This window comes from Cucurbita maxima, unplaced genomic scaffold (assembly GCF_002738345.1).
Source record: "Cucurbita maxima cultivar Rimu unplaced genomic scaffold, Cmax_1.0 Cma_Scf00041, whole genome shotgun sequence".
In the NCBI taxonomy this organism is placed as follows: Eukaryota; Viridiplantae; Streptophyta; class Magnoliopsida; order Cucurbitales; family Cucurbitaceae; genus Cucurbita; species Cucurbita maxima.
This window is the reverse complement of record NW_019272057.1, coordinates 686,132-711,664: the sequence shown is the minus strand read 5'-3', so window position 1 is coordinate 711,664 and position 25,533 is coordinate 686,132. Positions and strand designations below refer to the sequence as shown.

The following is a 25,533-nucleotide window of genomic DNA, read 5'->3' as shown; positions in this document are numbered from 1 at the left end:
TTAGGGATTGGAATTTTTGAATAGCTTGGGTGTTCAATAAAGGCCTCAAGTTCTTGGTATAATGATAACATAGTTTAACATGTGAAAAGAGAAGAAAAAAAAAAAAAGTTAACTCTTTTGATTTTTTTTCTTATCCTTTATCAAAAACTACGTTTTTCTCCCATTTTATTGATGTGATATTAAATGTGTTACGAAAAATTATGTAGTTAAGAACTATTTAATGTTCATAACGAGAGAGTTCGAGGCAATGAAGTAGGTGAAATGGTTGGATTTTACGAGCTGTTCCAACTACAGTGGGATGTGATTCCAAGAGCTCAACGAGAATGAATACCATATAGAAGAGTCAGCATATTCCATAATAGAAGGTTTAACGTGTTCTAACTATGGTTGGATATGATTCCAAGAGTTGAACGATAAGAATACGATATAAAAGAGTAAAGACTAGGCTCCATACTAGAATGTCTAACCTATTCCAACCCCAGCTGAATGAGAATGACCAAAGAGCAGTGGATTGAGCTGTTACACCTCGTCTTCGTCAAGAACAAAACTCGATGGTAATTGACATAGACAAACCAAAAAGTTAGAGATTCAAATTTTTGAACCTATATATTTTTACAGAACTCTATCTATCGTGTAGGATTCACATTCGAGATCATTGTAGAGGCAGTCGAAGACGAATCTACCATCATTTACGAGGCTGCAAGATACTACTTCGGTCTTCACGAATGACGAACAAGGAACCTAGTGTCAATTGGTCAGCGAGTTTGTTTTGTATTCGAGTGAGGGCGGGAGCTGGTAGTCTTCCCATTTATTTTGGATGGATCCTTCTTCTCCGTGGCCCATCTGCAGAAACCAACTAGACCCTCCTTACAATCAAAAGCCCAAATCTTGAGGGTCGAAGGCCTTTGCAGCAAAAGCCCCATACAATGATCTTCCGAAGAAACCAGGTAGAGGTCTGTAACTTTCACTGCGTAGAGGTAGTGATTCCAATTCCGACATGAAGTTCACAGATTCTCCAGTAATAGACCTTCCGGTGGGCGGCGCCGCCCTTTCCTTTCAGCAGGACAACGGCTCAATGCACGTCGGCACCTCCGTCTGGCCCTGTTCTCTTGTCCTCGTCAAATTCATCGATCGATGGGCCTCAATTACCCCCACAGAAAACCCTTACTCTTCTCTCCTCGATTTCCGAGGCAAACGCGCCGTCGAGATTGGCTGTGGATGCGGTGTCGCCGGAATGGGCCTCTACCTCCTAGGTCTCACCGACATGCTTCTCACCGATATATCTCCGGTGATGCCGGCGCTCAAACATAACATTAAACGGAACAAGCCGATCCTCAAAAAAGCCCTAAAACACTCTGTTCTTTACTGGAACAACCCCGCTCAAATCGCCGCCCTTAATCCGCCGTTCGATTTCGTCATTGCTACTGATGTCGTTTACATTGAGGAAACGGTTGGCCCACTCATTTCCACCATGGAGGCGCTGATTGGGAACAACGGTGTCGTTCTGTTGGGATACCAATTGAGGTCACCGGAAGCGGATAAACTGTTCTGGGAAATGTGTGATAAGGCTTTTCAAATTGAAAAGATTCCACATGAAAATTTGCACCCAGAATTTGCCTATGAGGAGGCTGATGTTTATGTTCTGAGGAAGAAAAAGGAGGAAACGGCATCGGGGAGCTGATGGGTATGAGTAAATTTTCTCTGTTACATCTACTATTTTCTTAGCTTATAGCTAATTTAGACATGTTTGATCTTTGATATACAACGGTTCTGTTGGATTCTTGAGTTGAATATGCAAGTGTTGTATGATTTCCTGGCTTAAATTTGTCTTCTGAAATTGAATTGTTACAAAGCATATGTTGAAGAACAGTGATTGTATTGCCGGTTTAACAATTGGGCCTTTATGTACATATCGAGGTCTCTTGAAAGAACAGTGATTCATTTGTTCATCACAATTGGATTTTCTAGGAAGATTCAGATGGGCACTTTGGTTTTATAAGATATTATTGGAATAGATTTCAGGGAAGTTCAATCATGACCCCGAGTTAGCCATTTCTGTAGCAGGGTTTGACATTAAATGTTATTATCAGTAACCAACGTTATCAGCTTTGTTGTATGCTTTTGGATTGATTGTGTTCTTTTGGTTTAGAGTCCTCCTTTCTTGTAGCTGTGGACATCTATTGTAGTAGTTCAACCCCATTGCTAGGAGATATTGTCCGTTTTAGACTGGTACGTATCGCCGTCAGCCTCACGATTTTAAAACACGTTAGGGAGAAGTTTCCACACTCTTATAAGGAATGCTTCGTTCTCCTCTTCAACCGATGTGAGATCTCACAATGTCTGGCTCACATCAGTTGGAGAGGAGGACGAAACATTTCTTATAAGGGTGTGAAAACCTCTCCCTAGGAGACGCATTTTAAACCTGTTAGGCTAACAACGATACGTAATAGGCTAAAGCGGACAATACTTACTGGCGGTGGGCTTGAGCTATTACAAATGGTATCAGGGTCAGACATTAGGAAATGTACCAGCAAGGGGATGTTGGGCCCCTAAAGAGGGGTGAATTGTGAGATCCCACATTAGTTGGAGGGAGGAAACGAATCATTTCATTAGTTAGGCTCCGTGTCTTGTGTGTTATCTTACTGGCAGAGGCCAAGCAATCGAGTATGCCACAAGTTCTGTTTCCAGTTTCCCTCTCCCGCAAGCGTCCTTCTTAGGTCGGCATTTGGTGCCTTGCTTGTTCGATTTTGGCTCATTCTTTTGATTAATATATCTGCTCCGTCTACGGGTATAACATAGATGTCTTCTCCTAGATGCTCTGTTGGGTTGGGGTGGGCGTATCAGAACTTTGTTTGGTATTTGTTAAACTGCTGATTTCACTAGTTCTTCATCTCATTGTTCAGTGCTGAAATAGAAATTATACATTGTTTGATGATTTGTTCATTTATTTCTATTTCTACTACGGAAGATTCCCAAATGTTAACTGTCATCAACATCTGATTATATTGGATGATGGTTAAATTAGCAAAAACAGAAAGAAAGGATCTGAAAGAAATCCTTTTGTGGCTAATAATTAGCAGCAAAGAAAGATACTTTTTAACCAAAAAGTGATTTCCAAATCAAGCCAGATGGTTTCCTTTCACTACCTCACCAACCAATTTCGATTATTCCGATTATTCCGATAGGTGTTTTGTTCTTTCTCTTCTCTTACTCCTTCACCTCTCGAGTAAAGGTTCTTTGCCCATATAAAGAAGGATGATCGGAACCCTTAATCAGTAAGGTTAATAAATATGAATCACTTCTTACGGTCAATGGACAAAGCAAATTTTTAAGAGGGAGAACTGTAACGACCCAAGTCCATCGCTAGTAGATATTGTCCTTTTTGGGTTTTAATTTTCAAGTTTTCCCTCAAGATTTTTAAAACGCGTATACTTGGGAGAGGCTTCCACATGCGGGTGTACTATTGTTCTCCCCAACCAATGTGGGATCTCACATGAGCGATCAATGGAATAGTTACTTCCTTCTCTTGAAGCAGATATTCGACAAAGACAACGACAAGGAGAATGATCGATGACGCCTTTCATAGAAGTAAAATGATTCAAATTCCTTTAAGCAACGCCACTTTCAACATTAGCTCAGATTGAAAGCAAAGTATGAGCTTTGTCCAAGTTCGATCTTAACGTAAATCACATATTCTAATGGTCTTTAATTTTTGAGACAAAAGCATCCAAGATTGTCAGATACCAAACCCCATCAAGAACACCTCTTAATTACACTTCCAAATTTATTCATCTCCAAATTTATTCATACAAACAAGAACAATAATTAACAGCAATCATGAAACGGCAGACGACCCATCATGAACTGCAAACTGGGGAATCATATGGGAATTGCTTGCCGATCTATTTTGATCACTTGACTCAAAATATACAAAAGAAGGGTTATAGAAATCAACAAGTGGGTTAGGATTATTATAACTCGAACTAGAATCTTCATGCCTATTATGATCCTTTTTCACTGAGTTTCCACATTGCCTTGGCTGAGTTTGGTAGAACACTTTTGAGACCACAAGTTCTCCATCTTTCTCTTCCTCACTGTTGCCCAAATGGTATTGATGCATTATCCAGTTTGTCTTCTCGGGCTTCTTTTGCTTCCCATAATTGGTGTACAGCACCAGGATCTTCTTGTAACCCTTTACTCTCCCGGCCACCAGAACCGGCCTCGTCTTGCCGGTTTTGTGCCACCGTGTTTCGCCCTCGCCCTCGGCGTCGTCGGCGTGGACTTTCCTTCTTTTCCTTGTTCCTGTTGTGTACGCCTTGGATGGCCTGTGGAAGAAGTGTCGGACCAGACCATCTTTTCTTACTCCTGCATTGATATGATAAAGATATTGTGAGACCCCACATTCGTTGGGGAGGAGAACGAAACACCTTTTATATGAGTGTGGAAACCTCTCCCTAGCATACGCGTTTTAAAAACCTTAAGAGAAAGTCGAAAGAGGACAATATCTGCTAGAGGTGGGCTTGGGCCATTACAAATGGTATCAGTGAGTGATGTGCCAATGAGGAGTCTGTTCCCCGAAGGAGGTAGACATAAGATGGTGTGCCAGTAAGGACACTGGGTCCCGAAAGGGGTGGATTTGGAGGGGGTCCCACATCGATTGGAGAAAGGAACGAGTATCAGTGAGGATGCTGGGCCCTGAAGGGGGTGGATTGTGAGAACTCACCTCGGTTGGGGAGGAGAACGTAACACCCTTTAATAAGGAGTGTTTCCTAGCAGATAGACACGTTTTAGAAATCTTGAAAGAAATCCCGAAACTCGGAAAAACCAAAGAGTATTATCACAAAGGTTTTGGGTAATTTTGAAGATTTTAGTAGTAAAATAATTGATGGGTTTGGATCACCTGGCAATTTCTGGGGATGTGTATAACAAATCCCATGCTCCCATTGAATGGTGGGAATGAATTCATCGATCAAAGGATGAAGCTTGTGAGCATCACACCCAACTTTTCCCTCCAAATGTAAGAGAAGCTCTTGATCCGTAGGGTCAAATCTCACACCAGCAGGCAAACCAGGTAGTATATGAATTCCAGCTCCACCCTATAATTTTGTTTAAAAAAAAAAAAAGTAAACAAACACAAAAAAAACCAAAAAAGAACAAAAACAAAGATCAAAAGTACCTTTTCTGGGGATTTGATTTGATGATGGCCGCAAGAAGGACAAGAAGAACTGGAGTTGGTAACATATTTATCCACAAACTGTGTCATGTGTCTTGTTCTTTGAGTTCCTCCCACATTCGACAACAATGGAGCTGAAATTTCATGTGGGGTTTGGTTAAGTAGAAAAAAAAAAAAAGGGTTTCTTTGGTGTCAAGTTTTAATGTCAATAAGAAGAGAGTTCGATGAGAATAAATGCAGTTCCTGATATGGTTTAGGATTTTTAAAACTAACACTCAAAGATATAAGAAGAAAGAAGTGAGTGGAGAGGGAGGCTACCTAATTTGAGAGACAGAGACAAGAGGGAAAAGGGCTGTGTTTTTGGTTTTGTTTTTGTGTTTTTGTGTTGGTTTTTTCAGGTTTGATGTCACTGTGGAGTGTTGATAAAGCTTGAGCTTATAAAAATGAAGTTTTATGTTTGCGTGGGATGAAAGTCCCACCTCGGCTAATTTAGGAAATGATCATGAGTTTATAATCAAAGAATACTATCTTCATTGATACGAGGCCTTTTAAGAAAGTCTAAAGCAAAGCCACAAGAGCTTATACTCAAAGTGGACAATATCCTACTATTGTGGAGAGTCGTGTTTATCTATCTAACCGTTTGATGTTAGAGTTCTTGGCTTTGGTTTTCGCCTTGGCCTGCAATGCAATAGAAGTGCCAACCAACTCCACCATATATCACACAGACTGAAACCAACAACGAAGACGACAGTATTTTAAACACATGACGTTTAAGGAACAGCAACTACTTTGAACTTGCTACCTTAGCAGCTACTGATTATGAAACATTTGAAACTTTACCTATTTTCAGCTTTTCCACCCCTTTTCCATTTCAAATTTCCTCTATTTTTTTCGACGTGAAATGGAGGATCGTAAAACTATGTGTTTAAAGAATGGTGCACTTTTGAGTGAAATCGAGAGTCTGATTATCGAAGTGGATAATATTGTATTATTATGAAGAGTTTCACGTTGTTATTGACACTACTAGAAGAAAGTTATTTGTGAAGTCCCACTCGGTTAGAGATAGGAACGAAACATTCTTTACGAGGGTGTAGAAATCTCTCTCTAAGAGATGCATCTCGAAAATCTTGAGGCTGATGGTCGTAACTGGCCAAAATGGACAATATTTATTAGCGGTGGGCTTGAGTTGTTATATTATCATTTTTTTGTATGACGGTTAAAAAAGAAGAAAGCTTCTAAGTATTTTAGATGAAAATGGTCTATTCCAACGTCCTTTTTTAGTTTAAAGTTATTCTCGAAATTATTTATATAGTTTTAGAAAATAATATTGTTTTCTTGTTTTGAAAACATTAATTAAAGTGATATTTTATCTTTTTATACTTTTTCTTTTTCAGCCTCACCAGGGATACATACGTGTCTTGGATGCTTTCATTAGATGTGTCCATAGGGCCGAACAAGACTGGAGAGCGTCTCCATTCCCGCCACCTATTTCATCTCCATCTTTTTGTGAAATTCTCCCTTTATTTGTGCAGAGATCACCCGAGGGAAATTTGCTTGGATCAGATTCGTTGGGTAATTTTTCTCCATTTATTATTTTTTTAAAAACTTTATTATTTTTTAATATAATATTTATATAAAAAAATTCTTAATAAATCAATATATTTCATAAGAAATTATATTTATAAAGTTATACTAACACAATTTTAATATTACAACCAAGTATTTAGTTTAAATATTATAATTAAGATCTCAAAATTAACTAATTATTTTTTTAATATAGTCTCTATAAATAAAAACATATTCACCAAAAGCTACACATAATGGAAGAAAGAAAAAAAAATAGGTCCATAGTTTTAAAAATATTATTTCACTTTGTGGATGGACGACATGTCGTCTGTGATAAAGAAAGGTAGATTCGTCACTTACCTTGTAAGAAATCCAACAATCCCATGAAAACCCTTACTAATTACTAATGGTTATTATTTTAAATAATAAATTTATTTAATTAAATATATTTAGAATTTATATCCTTCCTGCCAACCGCTGGTCCGATGAAATCATAAAGTTGGGCAAAAGATAAATACGGGGCTAGAGTTTCCCTTAAGGTTTGTCGTCAATCATGATGCCACAGTTGAGACAAGTTCACCCGACAACTGACCAAGAGAAAAGACAGAACATAATGCCATATGACAAAAGAGAAGTCATAGTCATCAACTCGAGCTTGTTCCTAAGTTGACCAAGAGGCGTTAGTAAGATAAGTATTATGATGAAAGAAAACTCAGGTGCTTAGTGAATTTATACTTGGCTGAAGCATGATTAGTTCCAGTTAGTCGCGTCAGTAGCAGTCCAAAGTTCAAATCGTCACCAGATCGTGTCGAGATTAGGTGGGAGAAAATATAACGTGCGGCACAAGTACATTAAATAACGCTCTTAAACTTTTATGATATTAAACTAGAGCTGTTTCCAAGAATAGGTACAACCGATGTATAACGGCATTGTCGACAGTTTCTCTAATTCCTTCGAATTAAACAAAAAAGAAATATAACAGAATCCATCTGGATTTCAAAGAATTAAACCGATCATTTCCCAAACAATTAATAATTCGTAATTAAATATCTCACACTAAACCAAAGGAATTATTCATTCATCAAAATGGAAGGGGAAATGGAGAGCCAAAATCAGCAAGCACTGGCCGCCGAGAATCCCAGAACGCCATTGTTACAGAACGCCGGAAAGCCAACAAAAACGCCGACCCAAAAAGCCATTAGAAAGACCTTCAAAAAAACAGCCCATTTAGCCAACCTCCTCCCCACCGGCACCGTCCTCGGCTTCCAAATCCTGTCCCCCATTTTCACGCACCAAGGTCACTGCCACACCACCGTCAGCCAAACCTCCACCCTCGCCCTCCTCCTCCTCTGTTCCTTGTCCTGTTTTTTCCTCCTCTTCACCGACAGTTTCCGGGACGAACGCGGCAAAGTCCGATATGGGGTGGCCACGTTTCAGGGCTTGTGGGCCATTGATGCCTCCACCACACTGCCCAAGGAGGAGGCTGCTAAGTATAGGCTACGGTTTATTGATTTTTTTCATGCCTTTGGTTCTCTGTTGGTGTTTGTAGCTGTTGCTCTGTTTGACGAGAATGTTGTGAAGTGTTTCTATCCGACTCCGTCCGATGAAACAAGGGAGGTTTTGGTTGTGTTGCCTGTCGGAATTGGTGTGTTGTGCAGCTTCTTGTTTATTGTTTTTCCTTCTAAACGACATGGCGTTGGATTCCCTCTCTCTCGTCAGTAGCGACGAAACAAGAGATGCTACAAACAAGTTCTTGTTGAATTCTTCAATTTCTCTAAGCTTTTGTATTCTACACTCATTATTTCACTTAATCTAATTGAATATTCGACTTTCCATGTCACATGTTGTTCATTTACATTAAAAAAAATGGTCCATCTTTCTCCCATGTTCGACTATAAGCCGCCTAAACCAGTCCAAGTCCACTACTAATCGAAATTGTTCTCTTTTCCTTCTTGGTTTTCGGGGTTTCCCCTCAAGTCTTAAAACGCGTATATTAGGGAGAGATTTCCACTCTCTTGTAAAGAATGTTTCGTCCCCTTCACCAATTGACGTGAGATCTCACAATCTACCCCATTCGGAGCCAAGCATCTTCGCTAGCACACCGCTCGGTGTCCATCTTCTTCGAGGCCCAGCGTCCTTACACCCTTACAATGAATGTTTCATTCCCCTCTTCAATTGATGTGGGATCTCACAATCCACTCCCCTTCGGAACCCAACGTTCTCCTAGTAAATCGCTTGATGTTCACCCCCTTCAAGGCCCAACGTTCTCGCTGGCAAACCATCCGATGTCCACCTCCTCCAAGGCTCAGCGTCCTTGATGGCACACTTCTCGATGTCCACTCCCTTCGAGGCTCAATGTCTTCATTGGCACACCACCCAGTATCCACCTCCTACCGGGCTCAGCATCCTCATTGGTAAACCGCCTGATGTCTGGCTCTAATACCATTTGTAACAACATAGGTCTACCACTAACAAAAATGGTTTTCTTCGGATTTAAAAACATGACTGCTAGGGAGAGGTTTCCAGATTGCTATACAAATGTTTCATTCCACTTCCCAATCGACGTGGGATCTCACACAACTCTTGAATACATCAAGAGGCATAGTATTCCAATCCAATTCTAACCATATACTTTTCACATAAAAATGTGGACTACTTGAAGTTTAAGTTCATAAACTTAGTAATTTAAGCAAATTATTATTCTGGGTCAGTTGATTTTGACCTAAACCCAGTTCATCGCATCATCAAGATACACGAAATGTGATTCCAGGCGCAAACAAGATCGAGGTCAACAAAACGAAAATTAAAGAATCAAAGGATGAATTTTCCATAAATACAGAGCTCTGTTGTCATAACATGTGGAATACAATACAAACATAACTAAGAACTAAGCAGACAAAGAAATGGATGTAATAATCAATATCAATAATCAAAACGAAATCCGAAGCAGAACTAACAGGGTATTTGGTGAGTGAACCATCGGAGCACCTTCACCGGCAGCTTGATAAGCCCCATCGCCAGATTCGCAAGCCCCGCACAGCACACGCAACATGGGCAGAGGCAACTCAGCACAGATCTGCAACAAAAACAGCGCCATCGCTTCAGTTCTTGTCAAATTCATCAGTTCAGAATAAGCAACGAACCAAGTGATAAAGAAGAACTCACCCGATGATCCAAATTACGGCCCCAACCACAGATAAAACCAACGCAACCAACGCAAATGGCAGCCCCAGCAAGAACCCTAATGGCCTGCAATCGCCCATCTTTCTTTCTTTCTTTCTTCCTCGATTTCTCAGATTCAATGTCGAGATTTATAGACTTTCTTCGCACAACTGCAGCCCACCACCACCGCCGCCGCCCACTTTGGTGAATGAATTGACCTCTCTGCCCTTCAAGATGGTGCCCAATGGATCTGGGTATTGGAATAGTCGTGGGGTAGTTTTGGGAAGCTTTGTGCGCGTTGCATATGGTAAGCGCTGACTTTTCTTCGATTTTGAAGCGTTGACGGAGATTCCACGCCGGTTCGTTCGTTCGTTTTAATTTTCAAATATTGAACTGGAATTTTAAATTCGACTTCAAATTTCAAACCCGCCTTTCTCGGAATCCCATCGCCCGTTCTCCGGTTCGAATCTCGCCCCTTTAATTTCATCTTCCTTTAAAATTCACTTTTCATCCCTCAACTTTTTTAAAATATCAATTTATACCCTTAACTTTAAAATTTTGTATATATTTATTTAAAATTTATAACGTCATTAAATTGTTTAATTTTGATATCTAATTATTAGAATCAACTCGAATATAACTCAATTAATTAAAATATAAATCTATGATCAAAATGCCGGATTCAAATTTCACCTCTTATAATATGTTACTGAAAGAGAAGCCTCCCATCAATATCAATAAATTTAACACTAAAATTAAAAATTTAAAGTATAAATAGATAATAGTTTTATAAATTACAAATAATTATCAAAGGGCACGATAAGTGTGAAAATCAAAATTACATATAATTAAATTAGCATTAAATACGTATATTTTTAGTAGAAATAAATAAAGAAATAAATAAAATGGTAATATAATACTCCAAATGAACAAAAGGACAATATATAAAACAAAGCTTGAAATGAAAAGCATCTAACTTTTGAAAACTCTCTCTATATTTTCCCATAATGTTATATATATATATATATATATTTATTTATTAATTATTATTATTATTATTATTTATAATTGGAACAAATAACTTCCGACCACAAAACCTTTCAAAACGTTGTTTCTATGGAAGGACAAAAATCTCTTTAGAAACCATAGCACTCATAATCAAATGTTTAACAACATTTTAATCATATGGTTATCCTAATTTTTACTTCTTTTCTTCCTTAAAGAAAGTTCTAGAAAAAATGATCTATCAAGTAATTCATACTCAAGCGGGATGTAATATCGAACATACAATTACCATTTTAAACCTAACTTGGGTCGAGACATTATCTATAAAAAAAATAATAATAATAATTTGATCGAGTTCAAGAAACCATAATAATTCGCTTAAGCATATAGGATAACCGTTCATATACAAATCTTTTTACTCTGTAGTTCACACGAATCACAGCTAAATAGTAAGAGCAAGTTGTTTTATTGTTATTATCGAATTGAGAGTGCTTAAACCTCTCATTTCCCTTGTACTCTACTTTATTCACTAAAAATCGAAAGTTATTTTATAACAACTCAAGCTCACCGCTAGCAGATATTGAGTCCTTCTATAACAACCCAAGTCTACCGTTAGTAGATGTTGTCCAATTTGACCCGTTACGCATCACTATCAATTGTAATAGCCCAAACCCACCACTAACAGATGTTGTTCGTTTTGGCTCGTTACGTATTGCCGTCAACGTCACAGTACTAAAATGCATCTGTTAAGGAGAGGGTTCTACATCCTTATAAAGAATGCTTCATTTTCCAACCAACGTGGGATTTCACATATTCATTTCATATATTTAAATCCTTATACGTATTCTAGATAAGTTACAAATTTGAATAGGTGAAGTTGACAATGGAATAAAAAATCTGTCCGGGAAGGAAGGGGTGAAATTTTGGATTGATATCGAGTCGTTGGAGCGTCGAGGGGACCTCAAATTTGAGAAAAGGATGACTGATAGTGAAAGCCAAAGCCATATTTACAGCATATATATATAGTCCAACAGCAACAACAATTATTGCAGGGCTTGAGGACCCATTTTACAACATGTATGTCTATGTTGGTTCCCGACCATTAATAAACATTAATACTGTCCTTCCTTTACCCTTGTACTAACGAATTTAAATCATAGATGTCATCAAAACTTGTTACTTACTTTCTTCTGCCTCCCTATCCATATTGCTTTCTCTTACGCCCACTTCCCTATACAAGATGCAATTTTTCTTCACATGTTAACTTCGGATTCCCTAACGTGTGTCGCTCTCGTGGTCGGGTCCCATTCTAGATTCGAAACGATACGACGAAGTCAAATAGTTACGTTAAGCATGGCGAAGATTATACTCGGAAATCATGTGTGGTTCCTCTGTCCCTAACAATGAATATCTAATTTGCTTTATTGTAGGTTTGGGCATGAATTTTTATGTTGTCTTTACTTGTATGTGGTGTGTGTTTTTTGTAAGTTTTTTTTTCCACAAAATCTACTCAAGATTTCTTCTTCATATCACTTTTATTTAGTCTCAGTTTATTCTTTGTATATGGTTTCAGTTCATTCATATATGAATCATTTATCCAAGCGTTACTAAAAATACTTTTAAAGAATAAAACATTTTGTGACCAAACAAACTATTTTAATGCTTTGTTGTATACTCCAAATGTAACGACTCTAATTTCATACTGAAATAGAGTAGCTATACCATGTATATTGTAGCGGCTCTATTACAGTAGGAAATTAGAGTTGTTATAAATGATATCAAAGCCAGACACCAACTAATGTGTCAGCGAAGACATTGAGTCTCTAAGGAGGTAGATTATGAGACCCATATCAATTGGAGATGTGAACGAATCATTTTTTATAAAGGTGTGGAAGACTATTCCTAACAAACACTAACTTGCTAGCAATAGACTTCAATTATTACACCAAAAATAGCATATGACTAAATCATGTGACACTTCAAAGTGGAACAAAACATGTCATGTTTGACCAAAGGGGGTAATTTTAGCATAAAATAAGGTTGTTATGTTTCCTTTTTCTTTGTCTTAGTAGGGTTCATCCTAATGGAATTTAACACACAAATATTAGCTTAATTATAAGTATATCCATCTAGATAAGATCATAAAATTATTCTTTTTTTAAAAAATAGAATTGATTTGATTTGATTTTCTTGATTACGATATGAAATCTACGTAAATCTTCCACAACTTGTTGCATATCCAAGAAAAATTGTATTTTGATATTGTATTTATACATATATTCTTCAATTGGGTTTGCCCACATGATCACATCACTGTCTTGATTCACTCTACAACACATATATCCATTACATGTTTCTATGTCAATCAACTTCCCATTCCAATCCTCTCTGACATCCTCTCTCTCATTGAAAGCTTTTTGAAAACCCAATTATTTACTTCACGAGCAATCACTTGCAGCTCTAAGAAAATTCAAAAAAAGGGCATCCACAAGCACAAATTTGTAAGGGAAAAGGAAGCTGTTGAATCAGTGGCGAAACACAACAAGAACATTCAAACAAAATCTCAAGTTGTGGCCGACATCCAAACCCTTGTTTTCCCCTTTAGAGTACTCTTTACATCGATTCAAGCAATACCCATTTGAGATTTCTTGTGATTTCATGCAAAGTTTGGATCTTTAAGCCATTCTATTCTACTTTGTAATGCTTGCTGTGAGAATTTGCAACAAAGATGAAGAACAAGGAGAAGTGGATAGCTTTTCGATTGCGGCGGAGGGCTTTCCTGACTTTGATGATGATACCCATTTGCTTGATAGCATCAATTTTGATGATCTTTTTGTGGGAATCAACGATGGAGATGTGTTGCCTGATTTGGAGATGGATCATGAACTCCTCGCTCAATTCTCCGTCAACAATTCGGTGTCTTTTGAACAATTCGACGACAATTCAAAGAGTGTTAACAAAGATGAGGGCGAGGAGGAGGGGAAAGCTCATGGGGATCAAGAAATTGTGAGCAAAATAGAGGAATTGGCAGCCAAATCAAAAAATGGTGATAAAATCAATAAATCTTCTCCTCAATCCAAGAACTCACAAGGAAAGAGAAAAGTTAAGGTAAAAGATAGGTTTTTTATTTTTATTTTTTTCAATTGGGTCTTTAACCGTTGATCATTGGGAGGGAGTCGGAGGATTTAAGAAATGGTTGTGGGTGAGACTGAACTTATATTCAAAATGACAATATCATATTATATCATTAGAGAATTGTGATTTCTAATATTTAGTTGAGAAGAGATAAGAAAATTATGAACTTTGGGTAGGAGTCACAAATTAGCCAATTTAAGAAATGTTCGTAGGTGAGACTGAGCTTAGCTCAAAGTGAACAATATCATATCATATTATTGGAGAGCCATGATTTCTAACATTTGGTTGAAGAAGGTGTAAGAAAGTTATGAACTTTGATCGAATTGAAGCTGGGAAGAAGTTTTATGATTAAGCTGGATGAATTGCAGGTGGATTGGACGCCGGAGCTGCACCGTCGGTTCGTGCAAGCGGTGGAGCAGTTGGGAGTGGATAAGGCAGTGCCTTCTAGAATATTGGAGCTTATGGGAATTGAGGGTCTCACTCGTCATAACATTGCTAGCCATCTTCAAGTATAATTTCACTGCTAAATTTATATAATTTAGGTCTCTAGACATGTTTTGTTTTTAATTTCTTAAGTTGTTTGACTGAATATTTAATTAAGGAGTTAGATCGGTTTTTATGAGTAAAAAACACTGTTTTAGGGAAATCAAAAGGAAAATGATGAAAATTTATGTTTAAATTCGACAATAAATACGCGATATTGTGGAGATTCATAGTTTCTAACATCTAATTAGGGCGTAGCATGTACTTTGTTGTAGAAATACAGGTCGCATCGAAAACATTTGTTGGCACGTGAAGCGGAGGCGGCGAGTTGGAGTCAAAGGCGGCAGATGTACGACCGCGCCGCCGCAGTAAATGGTGGTGGAAAAAGAGAACTCAGCTCGTGGGGTGCACCGACGACTATGGGATTTCCGCCCATGCATCCCCATTTTAGACCTTTGAATGTGTGGCCAAAGTACCTACAACATTCACCATCTCCACCACCTCCGCCGGCGTTGTCGTGGCCATACGCCGCCGCTCCTCCCCCGACCCATGACCCTTCCTACTGGCACCACCACCAACGGGTATGAGGGGAAAAAAAAAAGAACATTTTTTTCTGTCTTTTTTTGGTTTGGTTTCTCTCACTCACGAGGTTTGTAAACGTTTATTTGTTTCTGTTTTGGTGTTTTGGTGTTGTGCGTAGGTTCCAAACGCTTTAACCCCAGGAACGCCATGCTTCCCACATTCTTTACCGACGAACACGGTAATTTCGTTCGTTATTTTTTGTGAGATTCGAGAATACTTCTCTATTCCCGCCCCGTCCATGAACATCTTCTTAGAAATCATGAATCTTTACAATAGTATGATATTGGTAGAGAATATTTTTCTATTCACGCCCCCACCCATGAACATCTTGTTAGAAATCATATTTCTTACTTTATAAATCCATGATCAACTCCTTAATTATCCGACGTGAGACTCTTCTCCCAACCATTCTTTTTTCGAACAAAGTACACCATAGAACCTCTCCTAACGAGCCCTCAAACAGCTTTCCTTTAATTGAGGCTTGATTTCTTCTTTTACTACAGCTTCAATGCTCACAACTTATTTGTTTGACATTTGAGAATTCTATTGACATGACTAAGTTAAGGGCATAGCTCTAATATCATGTTAGAAATCACGAACCTTCAAGCGTGGTATGTTATTATCCACTTTGAACATAAGCTCTCATGACTTTACTTTTGGTTTTCCCAAAAGACCTCGTACCAATTGAGATGTACTTATGATCAACCCTCTCCCAACAATCCTCAGTTGGGTATTGATTTTGACGAGTTTATAGCTAATAATCAGTGTTATTTTCCGATGTAGAGATTTGGTGGGGCAATGTTCTCGGTAATCCCACTGCCCCATCCACCGTACAAACTAGACCTCATCACCGTTGGCTGTTCACCCTCGCATCCTCCCCTCGACTCGTATCCAGTAAGACAACTTCATCGCCATCTCGTTTTGCACTATAATTCTTTAACCAATTCTAATTGTAATACAATGGGGGATGTCATGCAGTCAAAAGAGAGTATAGACTCAGCTATTGGAGATGCTTTAGCGAAGCCATGGCTGCCACTTCCTCTTGGCCTAAAGCCTCCCTCTTTGGACAGTGTCAAGGTCGAGCTTCAACGACAAGGCATCCCTAGAATACCACCCTCCTGCGCGTGATGGGTTCATCATTTCTTCCGACCAGCCCGACAGCTCTTGGATGAACTTGACAACATTAGTTATGTGCTGCATTACATCATCATCTAAACTTGGTTCTTTTCTTGCTTTTGTAAGAGGGTTATCCATGGCATATAATTGATAAGCAACTGAGAAAACGTACAAATATCTCGACTTTGTATATCTAATAACTATTAGAAAGCAGGAAGGTTTTTAAATCTACATCTAACAATTATTATGAAGCAATTTTAGAATATTAGAGGTAGGAGAGAAACTAAATACTATTTTCTTGAGAAACAGAGCCACATTGAAGAATTTCTCGGGCTAGAATAAGAAGTTAAAATATTTTCATTCCAAGAAATTCAAGCAAAGTGTAATAATATTCTACTTAGTGTCTTGTAATCTATTCTCTCGATTGATGTTAATAATTAGTGCGTGAGTTTCCTATAAACATGGTCTTCAACATAAGAATTTCTATAAACAATTGAATATAATTTTTAATGAAATTAGTTAATATTAATAATAATTTATATGTCATAAAAGAGAGAAGGAGAGAAGGGTGACTAAATATTTTATAAGGATTTTAACAATAAATTGACCCTACAAACTAATATTAAGATTTATTAAAAATATAGAGTAAAATAGAGTATTTAATTAAAAAAAGTTTTATTAAAAAATGTTAAATTTAAAAATAAAATTGAGAAAAAAAAAATACCAAACCTAAATAGAAAGCATTGAATTAAAATAAGAAAAAATAAATAAATAAAGAGAAAAGAAAAGAAAATGGGAGAGAGTGACAGCTGGCCAAAGCCCGGGCCCACTTGTCAGTGTCTTGTATCTTTCAGCAATGCACACACTAATCTCAGATTGCTCCCCCACGGGCCCCACTCCCTTGTGATACTTTTTTTTCCCTTCATATTTTCCATTTTTGCACTCTCATCCCTCAATCTTTTCCAATTTACAATAATTCCCATCCAAAATTAGATGTTAAAAATTTAGTTTATATGATTTTAAAAATTAAAATTAACCCGTGTGATTAAACCTTACACTAAAATCAAGGTAAAAAAACTACTTATAGACGGTTAAAATAAATGAATGGAACTCATTAAAATATCTCTAGAAAAGAGTATGATTTACAATACTAAGGGAAAAAGATTCGATCTAATTACTTTTGTAGAGGCGTCTTTTAGACCGCATCATGTGGAAATCCATCATGATTGCCAACCTGCTCGTGAGTAGTAGATATGAAGATTGTGAGGGATTGAAGCTGTTGAAGATTATTGAGAGAAGAAAATCATAAGTTTATAAGGAACATCTTCGTTGGGATGAGGTTTTTTTTTAGGAAACTAAAAACAAAGTTATGAGAGCTTAGGTTTAAAGTTGACAATATTATACCATTGTGGAGGTCCATGATTCTTAACAAAAACATAGAACAATCGACTAGTTTTAAACGGGACATAATGAAGTCACCTAGGCCTGGCGATGTGATTCTGTTCATAGCACTCTTCCATTGTAGTTAGAATTATATGAATCAAAACTGTTGAGTACCCTGGCGACCAGTTCAGTGTACAGAGCACACATAGTCCAAACCATCCATCTTCCAAATGGGTCCTAATTTACACAACCTTTTCTTTTCCATCTTCTTATCTTCCATTCTTTTCTGCTTCCTTTTGTTTTGTTTTCAAAGTTTGAGACCATCTCGTAATATTTCTGTTCATAAATAAGGCTTCTGCTTCATTTCTGTGTTGTCTTGTGGCCTCTCTTCTGTTATGGCTCTGCTTCTTTTTTACATCTTTCCTACCAATTTTGTCGCCTATGTGCGATGGGATAGGTGACGTTGGATGAGAAACGATGCAAATCTTATCTCAACGAAAGTTAGATCATAAATTTGAAATTCTACACGTTTAAAATATTTTTTTTTTTTGTGTAGGGTAGTAGTATTGATCTCTTCTTTTAGCTATCACCATTAGGAGTTATAGAGGTCTGGTAGAGTAGGATAGTCGAGACAAAGAATCTAAAATACCTTAGTTTTAGAGTAGGGTAGTGGAGACAAAAAATCTTAATTAAAGATGATTCATTTAATTTGTTTGGAGGAAATGGAAGGAGATTTCTGACAAATAGGTTGAACTTTCCAATCACATCAGTTAGCTACACTTTTCAACACTATATTAGTTAATTCAATCAAACCATTTCCTGAAATTTCCTCTCATGGGAAAGCTTCGGTTTGAAAGCAGGAAAAAACACAAACAAAAACAAATTGTAGTTTTGATACTAAAATGAATAGTAGTTTTTCCTCTCAATTACACATTCAAATTCAATTCAATGCACAAAAACACACTAGTTGATAGTACTTTCTGTTCAGAATTGTATAATTTATCTTTTAGAGCATAGTTCGACAACATGCCTACTTGATTCTTATAAATAAACAGCACAGACAATGACACCAATTAAAGCCATTCCTTCATTAAACTAAGAAAAAGTACCTCGTGACATGAAAAAAAGATAACTTGCTAGTTTTGCCAGGAACTTTGTCGTCCCTTATCACTTCTTCTGAACTAAGCAATGCCAATTTAAGGTTCCTCACATGATAATATATGGCAACGACACTCTGGTTAGTGTCGCTGCTTTCGATCATCGTCATCCTCTTCATCAGAATCGCCACTCTCCCGAAACCTTGGATTCTTCTCCTGTTACAGCATATACTGTCAAATACTGAAGCATGGGAACTTATACAGCCAAAACCACAGAAAAGAAGTGTACATAAGAATTGTTTTATGGTCTGGTGACAGAACAGCATCGCATAGTATGGCTAAGGATTAATTTGTTATGCAGAAAGAACGGCAGTAAGCATCTGGTGCCTTTTACGTCAAAATTTAAGCACACAAAGATGAATTACGACAAGGCATTATTTAAAAATTACCGGTCTGGATTCATGATTGGAGTTTCTTCTAGACTCAAAATCTGAATTTCTCTTAGAGCTTTCATGGGCATGGCGATCATCGTCCCGGTGGCGCTTACGATGGTGGTAATCTAGTTTTTGAAACAACAATAATGTAATTGGACAAATATAAAAAAACAATGCAAATAAATTCTCATTCAAGATAGGATTAAACAGCTTTAGAAATTTGATACCTCTACCATGACGATACCCATGTCCATGGCTTCCACCATGGTTTCCATCTGCAGGGAAAACGAAGAACATGAAGATAAAGGCCTACCAAATCAATAATGTTTATGCATAGAATTCCTCATAGCAACTTACGCTGAGACATGACTGGCGGCATAGAGCCTAGTGAATCAGTACCATAATCCACAAGCTGCCTCTGTGCTTCTAACTCTTTCTGAACTAACTTTCCATAACCACCTCTACGTTCAATAAATTAAGGAAACTAAACGGAGATGAGAAATTTAAAGGACGTGAGGAGCCAAAAGGTTAGCATTTTTAGAAAGCCTTTACATATGAATGGAGCTATGATATTAAATCAACAAAAGTTTATAACGTGTGTATCACATACAATTTGAGGAACGACAGGCCACAACATGGAACTCAATAGGGTGAAGGTCGTTAAAGTAACACGGCTCAACATACTAATCAAGTTCATTTTTGGTTAGCTAAAGGGCCTATTTGGAATGACTTTTCAAGTACTTAAAACAATTTTTTTAACACTTGAAACCCCTTATAAGCACTTAAACGCCCACCCCCCACATTTTAGTATAAGTGATGCAAGTTGACCATTCTCACAAATGCAGCTATGGAACCCTCTGGAGATGTTTTCCTACAATAGTTGTAATGTAGGAAGCATGTACACTACGCTGGACACAGATTCATCCAGACACATGTCCAACATGCCAAAAAACATGTCTAATTCCTATGGTTCAAGAAAAAAAAATTAAAGTCTAGTCCATACAAGTCCAACCTAAAAAGTGGGGAAAACAAAAGAGGGACCTATAACATATTTTAACCCTTATACATAGATCATTCCTAAAGTATAAGGATCACAACTCCTTCCTCAAGCCATAGCCAGCCGAATAATTCTGTATTGCTAGTTGACTTGACTTTGTCTTTTTTTTTTTTTTTTTTTTTTTTTTTTTTTTTTTTTTTTTTTTTTTTTTTTTTTTTTTTTTTTTTGTCAAGTATATTTTGTGTATGTAAATTTACATGTTTTATCTATTATGAAGTATCACCAATTCCAATACATCACATATTCTATAAAAATGTGTCCCAATAAGTTCTACTATTTTAGAAATTGACATGACGTGTGTTTGAGCTTCTTGGGATGTAATAAACTTAATTTTATGAAGCCTGGATTTGTGTAGTTGTGTTTAGATTATGCAAAAAAAGGGAGGAAAAAAAAGAGGTATATAAATCAACAATATATTTGCAGTCATATATATATAGAAAGAAAGAAAGAATCACAAATCAAGATTGAATAAATAAATGGTACCAAAAAAATGCAACAGAGCATCAGACTCAAGGGTTTATAATCTATAACGTGAGTAACAGTATTAGAAGAAAAAAGGATATCAGGATCATAGTCTGTTCGATATTCATCACGCACCTGTGTACAAAAAAGCAAAAGAAAATAAACAGGAAGTGATGGTAGACTCCGAGTCGTGAAAGTAACATAGGTCAGAAACAGTACCTGCCCACCACTTCGACCACGGCCCCATTGTCTGCCATCCTGAAATCCCCAATCAAAATCCACACGAATAGGACGATCATCAAGAATTGTTCCACTTATAAATTTAACAGCATCCTCAGTATCCTCCCGAGAATAGTATCTAATAAAGAAAAGAAAAGAAAAGAAAAGATAAACAACAATTAAGAAATTTTCCCATAATTTGAAAGGCTTAGAGGCAGATATATGTATATAATTTCTTGCAGGAATGAGTATGAAAGGCATGAAATGAGTTAACAGTCTCAAGTTTAAAATGCACCCATCCCTCTAAAATTTTGGAATGAAATGGATCTAATATTGATAATTCAGTTTCCACCCAACCACCTTCAAATATTCAAAATGGTTTGCACTAAACAGGTGGTGAAATAGTGGGAGGGCATATCAAGCGATATCAATGGGAGGCCTATCAACATCGGGCAGTTTAAAGCAGCAAAAACATAAATAAGTATAGTAAATAATTTCAATGGCAGACTATTGATAAAAAGTACATCAAGATATTCTACTAGTTAGGAAGAGCTATGGAGTCTTACAGGACAAAACAAAAGCCACAAGGTGTTTTTGAATTCTTATCCAAACCCATGATTATCTTCTTAATTTCTCCAGCTCGAGAAAAGAGCTCATAAACTTGTTCTTCAGTCGTATAAAAGGACATATTTCCCACATAAACGGTGGTTGAAGACAGCAGTGCATGTTCAAATTCATCTTGTGTTCCCTGAAATCTTCTATCCCGATAAACAGAGAGCTTTGATGGGTCCTGCAGATGATAAAGTTGAAAGCACGAAGATTGTCACATATAGAATCATAGAAACATTATCTATCATCTAATTACATAAACGCAACATTGTTCATTCCAATAGATTTCCCAATCAAAGTAATTGAAACTTTTAATGCTCTTCAAATATTTAAGCCACAATGGCCACACAACCAAAACATCCATCAGAAGCTATAGAACGAATATCAAGAACAAAACCATTTATCCATTTTTTTGATTGGGGATATATAAAGGACCGGGGGAGTAAACGTAAGAGCCAATTTCAAACACCTGCAGCCAACTCCACCGTCCCCCAAACTAAAAGGGCAACACAGTTGGAAACAACATGAGTCTCGCAACGAACAAAATCAATGGACACAAAACTTCTCCCTAATCCAATTCATATAAACTCTCAAACATGCCCTAATAGAACTAGTAAAGACGTCGTTGAAACACCCCATAAACCCAATGGAGCAGAAAACGAATTGACTATAAAATTAAACAAACAAAGAAGCAATTTACCTTGAACAGTGAAGCCATGAACCCTAGAATAACCAAATCTGCGCTACAACTAGAAACCCCACTTTAGTCGAAGTAACTATAGCATTATATTTCGGAAAGTAGGCAATAATTTAATCACGAAGATCGAGAAACGGAAGGGAAAAAGGAGGAGGCAGAGGAACAGGGATTAGAGGCGCTTCAAATCAAAGTAGCAGATGAATTTCGGATTGGGTTTTGCCTAAGAGCTGAACTCGTTGGGTGCGCTCAGTCGCCCAATGCCGCTCGCGCGCTTCTTCCCTAGCGCTGCGTAATGCCATAATAAGGTTTCTTTTATTAATTCAAACAATTTTCATCCATTTTCACTATTTTTATTAATTTTCTTTTTATTAAAAAGGCCTTGGTTTATGCATTATTTACTCAAAGAAAGGGCCTCGATTTTACAATTATTACGAAAGCACCCCTTTCCATGGAATTATTCCCATAGTTGAAACCTCTCAGACTGAAAGTAGGGTTTTAGCGTTAACCCTCGCAGGCAACGAAGCAAGACTCGAGTTCTTTCAGAATCTATCATTTCTTCTGAGTAACAATGGCCTCAATTGGCGCTAGATCCGTTTTCCGATCATTTTCCGGCTCTGCTCGCCGTGCTGCTGCTCATATTGGTTCTCAAGCCCGTTCATCGTCAGGCTCTCCCTTTAGAATGGCAACTAACAAGCCCCTCTCTCATCGAACTTTCAGGTGCGTTGACTAAATGCTCTTGCGTCCATGAAAAGCGCGAAAAGATTCCGAGTCTATAGCTGCTTGAGTTTTTTTTTCTTTTCCTTCTCTTTCTCCAATTGGAGAAATGTTTCAATTATTAATATGTATGGTGATGTATTCGGCGTATGAAGGTGTGCGGCTGAGATGAGCTTCTGTTTGGAGTCGATAATGCCGTTTCACTCTGCGTCGTCGGCAGCTGTGATGATTTCAATGCTCTCTATCTCACGCCGCAGCTGCGGTTGGCTTCCCGAAGGTGCGCTAACTGATAATTTAGTTCTCAACTTCCTTGATCTTTCATGAGCTAGGTCGATATAGGAAAGGACTCTATAATAATTTTGTACAGTTTGTAAGTGATCATTTACTGGAAGTTGATTTTCTATTTGTATTAGTTCTCGGTTGGATGAATTTCAGCTTAATACTTATTCTCAAGAATCAAGAAAGGAAGTTGTAGTTCGAGTGGGGGTACTGATCAATAATATTTAGAAGTACTGATATCTGTATTACAGTTTGGTGGATACATTAGCCCCATTAACCGCATGCTTCTGGAGGAAGAAAGATCCATGCTACTATTCTTTGATTAAATTTGCTAACGTCTATGAACCATCAGGAGCTACACCATGAAAATATTTCCTATGGCTTAAATTTAGTGCCAATACGGTTTATCATGCCAAGTAGCTTGTAATTGTTCATAAGAATTTCCTGCGTACATAACGTTGGATCTGTTAACTCTAGTGATATGATATCTCTTCATGAGCTTTTGTTACCATTAACTTGTAAACATAGATTCTTTATCCCACTCCGTAATTTTCTTGATTTTATGTTTTGAAAGCAGAAGTGGATCTTCTTCTAGGTTGTCTAACTAGTGGATTTTTTTACTCTTGAATTAGGTAGCTAGCACACTTTATAGGCCCATTGATGTTCTTCTTGCCTTCTTGTTGCTCTGGTGAGTTGGTGCCCATGAACTTGTATAAAACAGATACAATTGAACGGAATTATATAATAACATGCATGCATAATAAGTTGATCATTTTTTCCCCCTAGTGGACAGTTTATTACATCAAGTAGCTTATCTCAAGTTAGGATGCAAGCAAGCTTAGCATACAATATTGTTTCGTTCTCTCTTTTCTTCACCTTCCATTTCCCGTACTTGGATCAGAGTTTAAGACCTAAACCTTCTCTTCGTAGTTTTTTATTCTTACTTGAATAGGTCACTTATGAGAAAACCTTCCATTCTTTATTCAAATTGTTAATTAAAAAACTACATTCCCCTGTTTTATATGTAGGCAAAGACAAGACTAGATGAGGATCGGGAAGCAGGAAGGAATGACTTGAGTTGTTTTTTGATTTTCACCTTTTAAGTCCTAGGCGTTGCATACCCCCCTGCCCCGCCCTTCAGACAAAAAAGAAAAAAAAAAAACCATAGGCGATGATATCATCAATAGGTTAGATGAGATTATTGTATTTGGAATGAAGTAATAAACTATGGTATTCTATTCAGTTTTTTGTATTTGTAGATTGTTGTCTTTTGAAGTGTTAATGGATTATATATACAATTTAATTCTGCTGCAACTATATGGGGTTACAGATTACTAAATCCTTGCCGAATAAATTTTGCTTCTAAATAGTTTATTGTTTGCTGTTTTGCAAAATTTACTTTGTTCTCAAGTATTTGGTGCACTACTTCATATAGATGGGGGTGGCAAACTCAATTATATTACTCTGACCATCAAGTACCATGGAAATAGGGGTGAAGTCAGGGATATAAAGAAGAACATAGGTAAACTTTGTTACTTATTCGTAACAAGTAAATCCTTTGCTTTGGACATAAAAAGTATCAATATTTTGGGGTGCTAGATCCCCATCACAAGGTTTGACACGATCCAGAAAGCACTTGAACATTATCAACTTTGTAAGCCTACTTGGGTATTGAGTATATGTAAGAACGAAACTCCGTGCAATGGATAATTGTAACTTTGGAAAACAGAATCTGCTATGCTCACTTTTTTTTACATTGAATCAATCATTTATTTTATATCTGCTTGGATATGGATAAGATGATTTACTTGATGGGCAAGGTCTAGTCTAGGATGACCGAGTTGTCTAATTAAAAATGGAGTTATCCTCTTTACCAGTTTTGAGCTCTTGAAGTCAGAGATAGTTATCAATGTCACAAAACAAGAAGTTTGCTGTTACGTATTTCTAGTTCTTGCTGTCTGACTGTCCTTTGTTTTGTGTTCTAGGGCGGTGATATTCAATCAGCTTGTCTAACATGAAGGCTTGCCACAATGTTGAACTTGCCATTTTCATCACCTGTCTGTACCTCAAGCTGTCTTATTCTATCTGAGCTGTAACAGAATCTTTCCATATCCCATTTTCCCAGATGTTCTAAATTCTGTTTCCTGGCTTTTCATAGGACTTGATTCAATATAGATAGATCGTCTGCAACACTCCCTATTACATCTTCTTTTGATATAATACTCAAAATCAGAATCTAGATGTGAGAACAGCATCCGGTTAGTGATTTGTCAAGTTTATCTCATTAGACCAAATTTTGTTTGTCTGTTTGTTTTGTTTTTTTTTTTTTTTTTTTTTTTTTTTTTTTTTTTTTTGCTCCA

The 25,533-nt window shown here is 37.2% G+C and overlaps 7 protein-coding genes across 8 annotated transcripts; 4 read left to right on the top strand and 3 right to left on the bottom strand.

Moving 5' to 3' along the window:
- The first annotated feature begins 830 nt into the window (after window positions 1–830).
- Window positions 831–1,949, top strand: LOC111469868 (protein-lysine methyltransferase METTL21D). Its single transcript, XM_023115328.1, has one exon. The coding sequence runs from the start codon at window positions 998–1,000 to the stop codon at window positions 1,679–1,681; it is 684 nt and encodes a 227-aa protein (XP_022971096.1). The 5' UTR covers window positions 831–997; the 3' UTR covers window positions 1,682–1,949.
- Window positions 1,950–3,741: 1,792 nt separating this feature from the next.
- LOC111469852 (NAC domain-containing protein 73-like) lies at window positions 3,742–5,438 on the bottom strand. The gene is made up of 3 exons (XM_023115305.1): window positions 5,177–5,438; window positions 4,901–5,096; window positions 3,742–4,365 (listed from the first exon to the last, which is right to left on the bottom strand). The coding sequence occupies exons 1-3, from the start codon at window positions 5,261–5,263 to the stop codon at window positions 3,836–3,838; spliced, it is 813 nt and encodes a 270-aa protein (XP_022971073.1). The 5' UTR covers window positions 5,264–5,438; the 3' UTR covers window positions 3,742–3,835.
- A 2,175-nt stretch (window positions 5,439–7,613) lies between these two features.
- On the top strand, window positions 7,614–8,751 carry LOC111469873 (protein DMP7-like). The gene has a single exon (XM_023115336.1). It carries the CDS (start codon window positions 7,826–7,828, stop codon window positions 8,459–8,461), a length of 636 nt encoding a protein of 211 aa, XP_022971104.1. The 5' UTR covers window positions 7,614–7,825; the 3' UTR covers window positions 8,462–8,751.
- Window positions 8,752–9,527: 776 nt separating this feature from the next.
- Window positions 9,528–10,255, bottom strand: LOC111469907. The gene is made up of 2 exons (XM_023115378.1): window positions 9,905–10,255; window positions 9,528–9,815 (listed from the first exon to the last, which is right to left on the bottom strand). The coding sequence occupies exons 1-2, from the start codon at window positions 10,000–10,002 to the stop codon at window positions 9,692–9,694; spliced, it is 222 nt and encodes a 73-aa protein (XP_022971146.1). The 5' UTR covers window positions 10,003–10,255; the 3' UTR covers window positions 9,528–9,691.
- A 3,049-nt stretch (window positions 10,256–13,304) lies between these two features.
- Window positions 13,305–16,453, top strand: LOC111469826 (transcription activator GLK1-like). Its single transcript, XM_023115266.1, has 6 exons — window positions 13,305–14,014; window positions 14,410–14,550; window positions 14,800–15,105; window positions 15,225–15,284; window positions 15,890–16,000; window positions 16,085–16,453. The coding sequence occupies exons 1-6, from the start codon at window positions 13,607–13,609 to the stop codon at window positions 16,232–16,234; spliced, it is 1,176 nt and encodes a 391-aa protein (XP_022971034.1). The 5' UTR covers window positions 13,305–13,606; the 3' UTR covers window positions 16,235–16,453.
- A 2,121-nt stretch (window positions 16,454–18,574) lies between these two features.
- Window positions 18,575–22,493, bottom strand: LOC111469857 (nuclear cap-binding protein subunit 2-like). The gene is made up of 8 exons (XM_023115312.1): window positions 22,184–22,493; window positions 21,441–21,664; window positions 20,875–21,013; window positions 20,757–20,790; window positions 19,494–19,601; window positions 19,364–19,411; window positions 19,152–19,261; window positions 18,575–18,918 (listed from the first exon to the last, which is right to left on the bottom strand). The coding sequence occupies exons 1-8, from the start codon at window positions 22,199–22,201 to the stop codon at window positions 18,844–18,846; spliced, it is 756 nt and encodes a 251-aa protein (XP_022971080.1). The 5' UTR covers window positions 22,202–22,493; the 3' UTR covers window positions 18,575–18,843.
- Window positions 22,494–22,623: 130 nt separating this feature from the next.
- Window positions 22,624–25,467, top strand: LOC111469903 (protein NUCLEAR FUSION DEFECTIVE 6, chloroplastic/mitochondrial-like). 2 transcript variants are annotated; one of them, XM_023115373.1, is made up of 4 exons: window positions 22,624–22,897; window positions 23,050–23,171; window positions 24,202–24,360; window positions 25,159–25,467. In XM_023115373.1, exons 1-3 carry the CDS (start codon window positions 22,749–22,751, stop codon window positions 24,219–24,221), a joined length of 291 nt encoding a protein of 96 aa, XP_022971141.1. In that variant the 5' UTR covers window positions 22,624–22,748; the 3' UTR covers window positions 24,222–24,360; window positions 25,159–25,467. The 2 variants fall into 2 exon arrangements, with proteins under 2 accessions (XP_022971141.1, XP_022971142.1); XM_023115374.1 differs by lacking the exon at window positions 24,202–24,360.
- Window positions 25,468–25,533: the final 66 nt, after the last annotated feature.

What these genes read in the sequence shown, in the direction of transcription:
- LOC111469868 (XM_023115328.1), top strand. Translation starts at nt 998, where the DNA reads ATGAAGTTCACAGATTCTCCAGTAATAGACCTTCCGGTGGGCGGCGCC.
- LOC111469852 (XM_023115305.1), bottom strand. Translation starts at nt 5,263, where the DNA reads ATGACACAGTTTGTGGATAAATATGTTACCAACTCCAGTTCTTCTTGT. An exon ending in AAATCAAATCCCCAGAAAAG is followed by an intron (nt 5,097 to 5,176) that starts GTACTTTTGATC and finishes ACAAAATTATAG; the next exon opens with GGTGGAGCTGGAATTCATAT. An exon ending in ACATCCCCAGAAATTGCCAG is followed by an intron (nt 4,366 to 4,900) that starts GTGATCCAAACC and finishes ATATCAATGCAG; the next exon opens with GAGTAAGAAAAGATGGTCTG.
- LOC111469873 (XM_023115336.1), top strand. Translation starts at nt 7,826, where the DNA reads ATGGAAGGGGAAATGGAGAGCCAAAATCAGCAAGCACTGGCCGCCGAG.
- LOC111469907 (XM_023115378.1), bottom strand. Translation starts at nt 10,002, where the DNA reads ATGGGCGATTGCAGGCCATTAGGGTTCTTGCTGGGGCTGCCATTTGCG. An exon ending in GCCGTAATTTGGATCATCGG is followed by an intron (nt 9,816 to 9,904) that starts GTGAGTTCTTCT and finishes TTTTTGTTGCAG; the next exon opens with ATCTGTGCTGAGTTGCCTCT.
- LOC111469826 (XM_023115266.1), top strand. Translation starts at nt 13,607, where the DNA reads ATGCTTGCTGTGAGAATTTGCAACAAAGATGAAGAACAAGGAGAAGTG. An exon ending in ACATTGCTAGCCATCTTCAA is followed by an intron (nt 14,551 to 14,799) that starts GTATAATTTCAC and finishes ACTTTGTTGTAG; the next exon opens with AAATACAGGTCGCATCGAAA. An exon ending in ATTCTTTACCGACGAACACG is followed by an intron (nt 15,285 to 15,889) that starts GTAATTTCGTTC and finishes TTTCCGATGTAG; the next exon opens with AGATTTGGTGGGGCAATGTT.
- LOC111469857 (XM_023115312.1), bottom strand. An exon ending in TGTGGCTTTTGTTTTGTCCT is followed by an intron (nt 21,014 to 21,440) that starts GTAAGACTCCAT and finishes TTTCTTTATTAG; the next exon opens with ATACTATTCTCGGGAGGATA. An exon ending in TGGGTATCGTCATGGTAGAG is followed by an intron (nt 19,262 to 19,363) that starts GTATCAAATTTC and finishes TTCAAAAACTAG; the next exon opens with ATTACCACCATCGTAAGCGC.
- LOC111469903 (XM_023115373.1), top strand. Translation starts at nt 22,749, where the DNA reads ATGGCCTCAATTGGCGCTAGATCCGTTTTCCGATCATTTTCCGGCTCT. An exon ending in CTCTCTCATCGAACTTTCAG is followed by an intron (nt 22,898 to 23,049) that starts GTGCGTTGACTA and finishes CGGCGTATGAAG; the next exon opens with GTGTGCGGCTGAGATGAGCT. An exon ending in CTGCGGTTGGCTTCCCGAAG is followed by an intron (nt 23,172 to 24,201) that starts GTGCGCTAACTG and finishes TTTTATATGTAG; the next exon opens with GCAAAGACAAGACTAGATGA.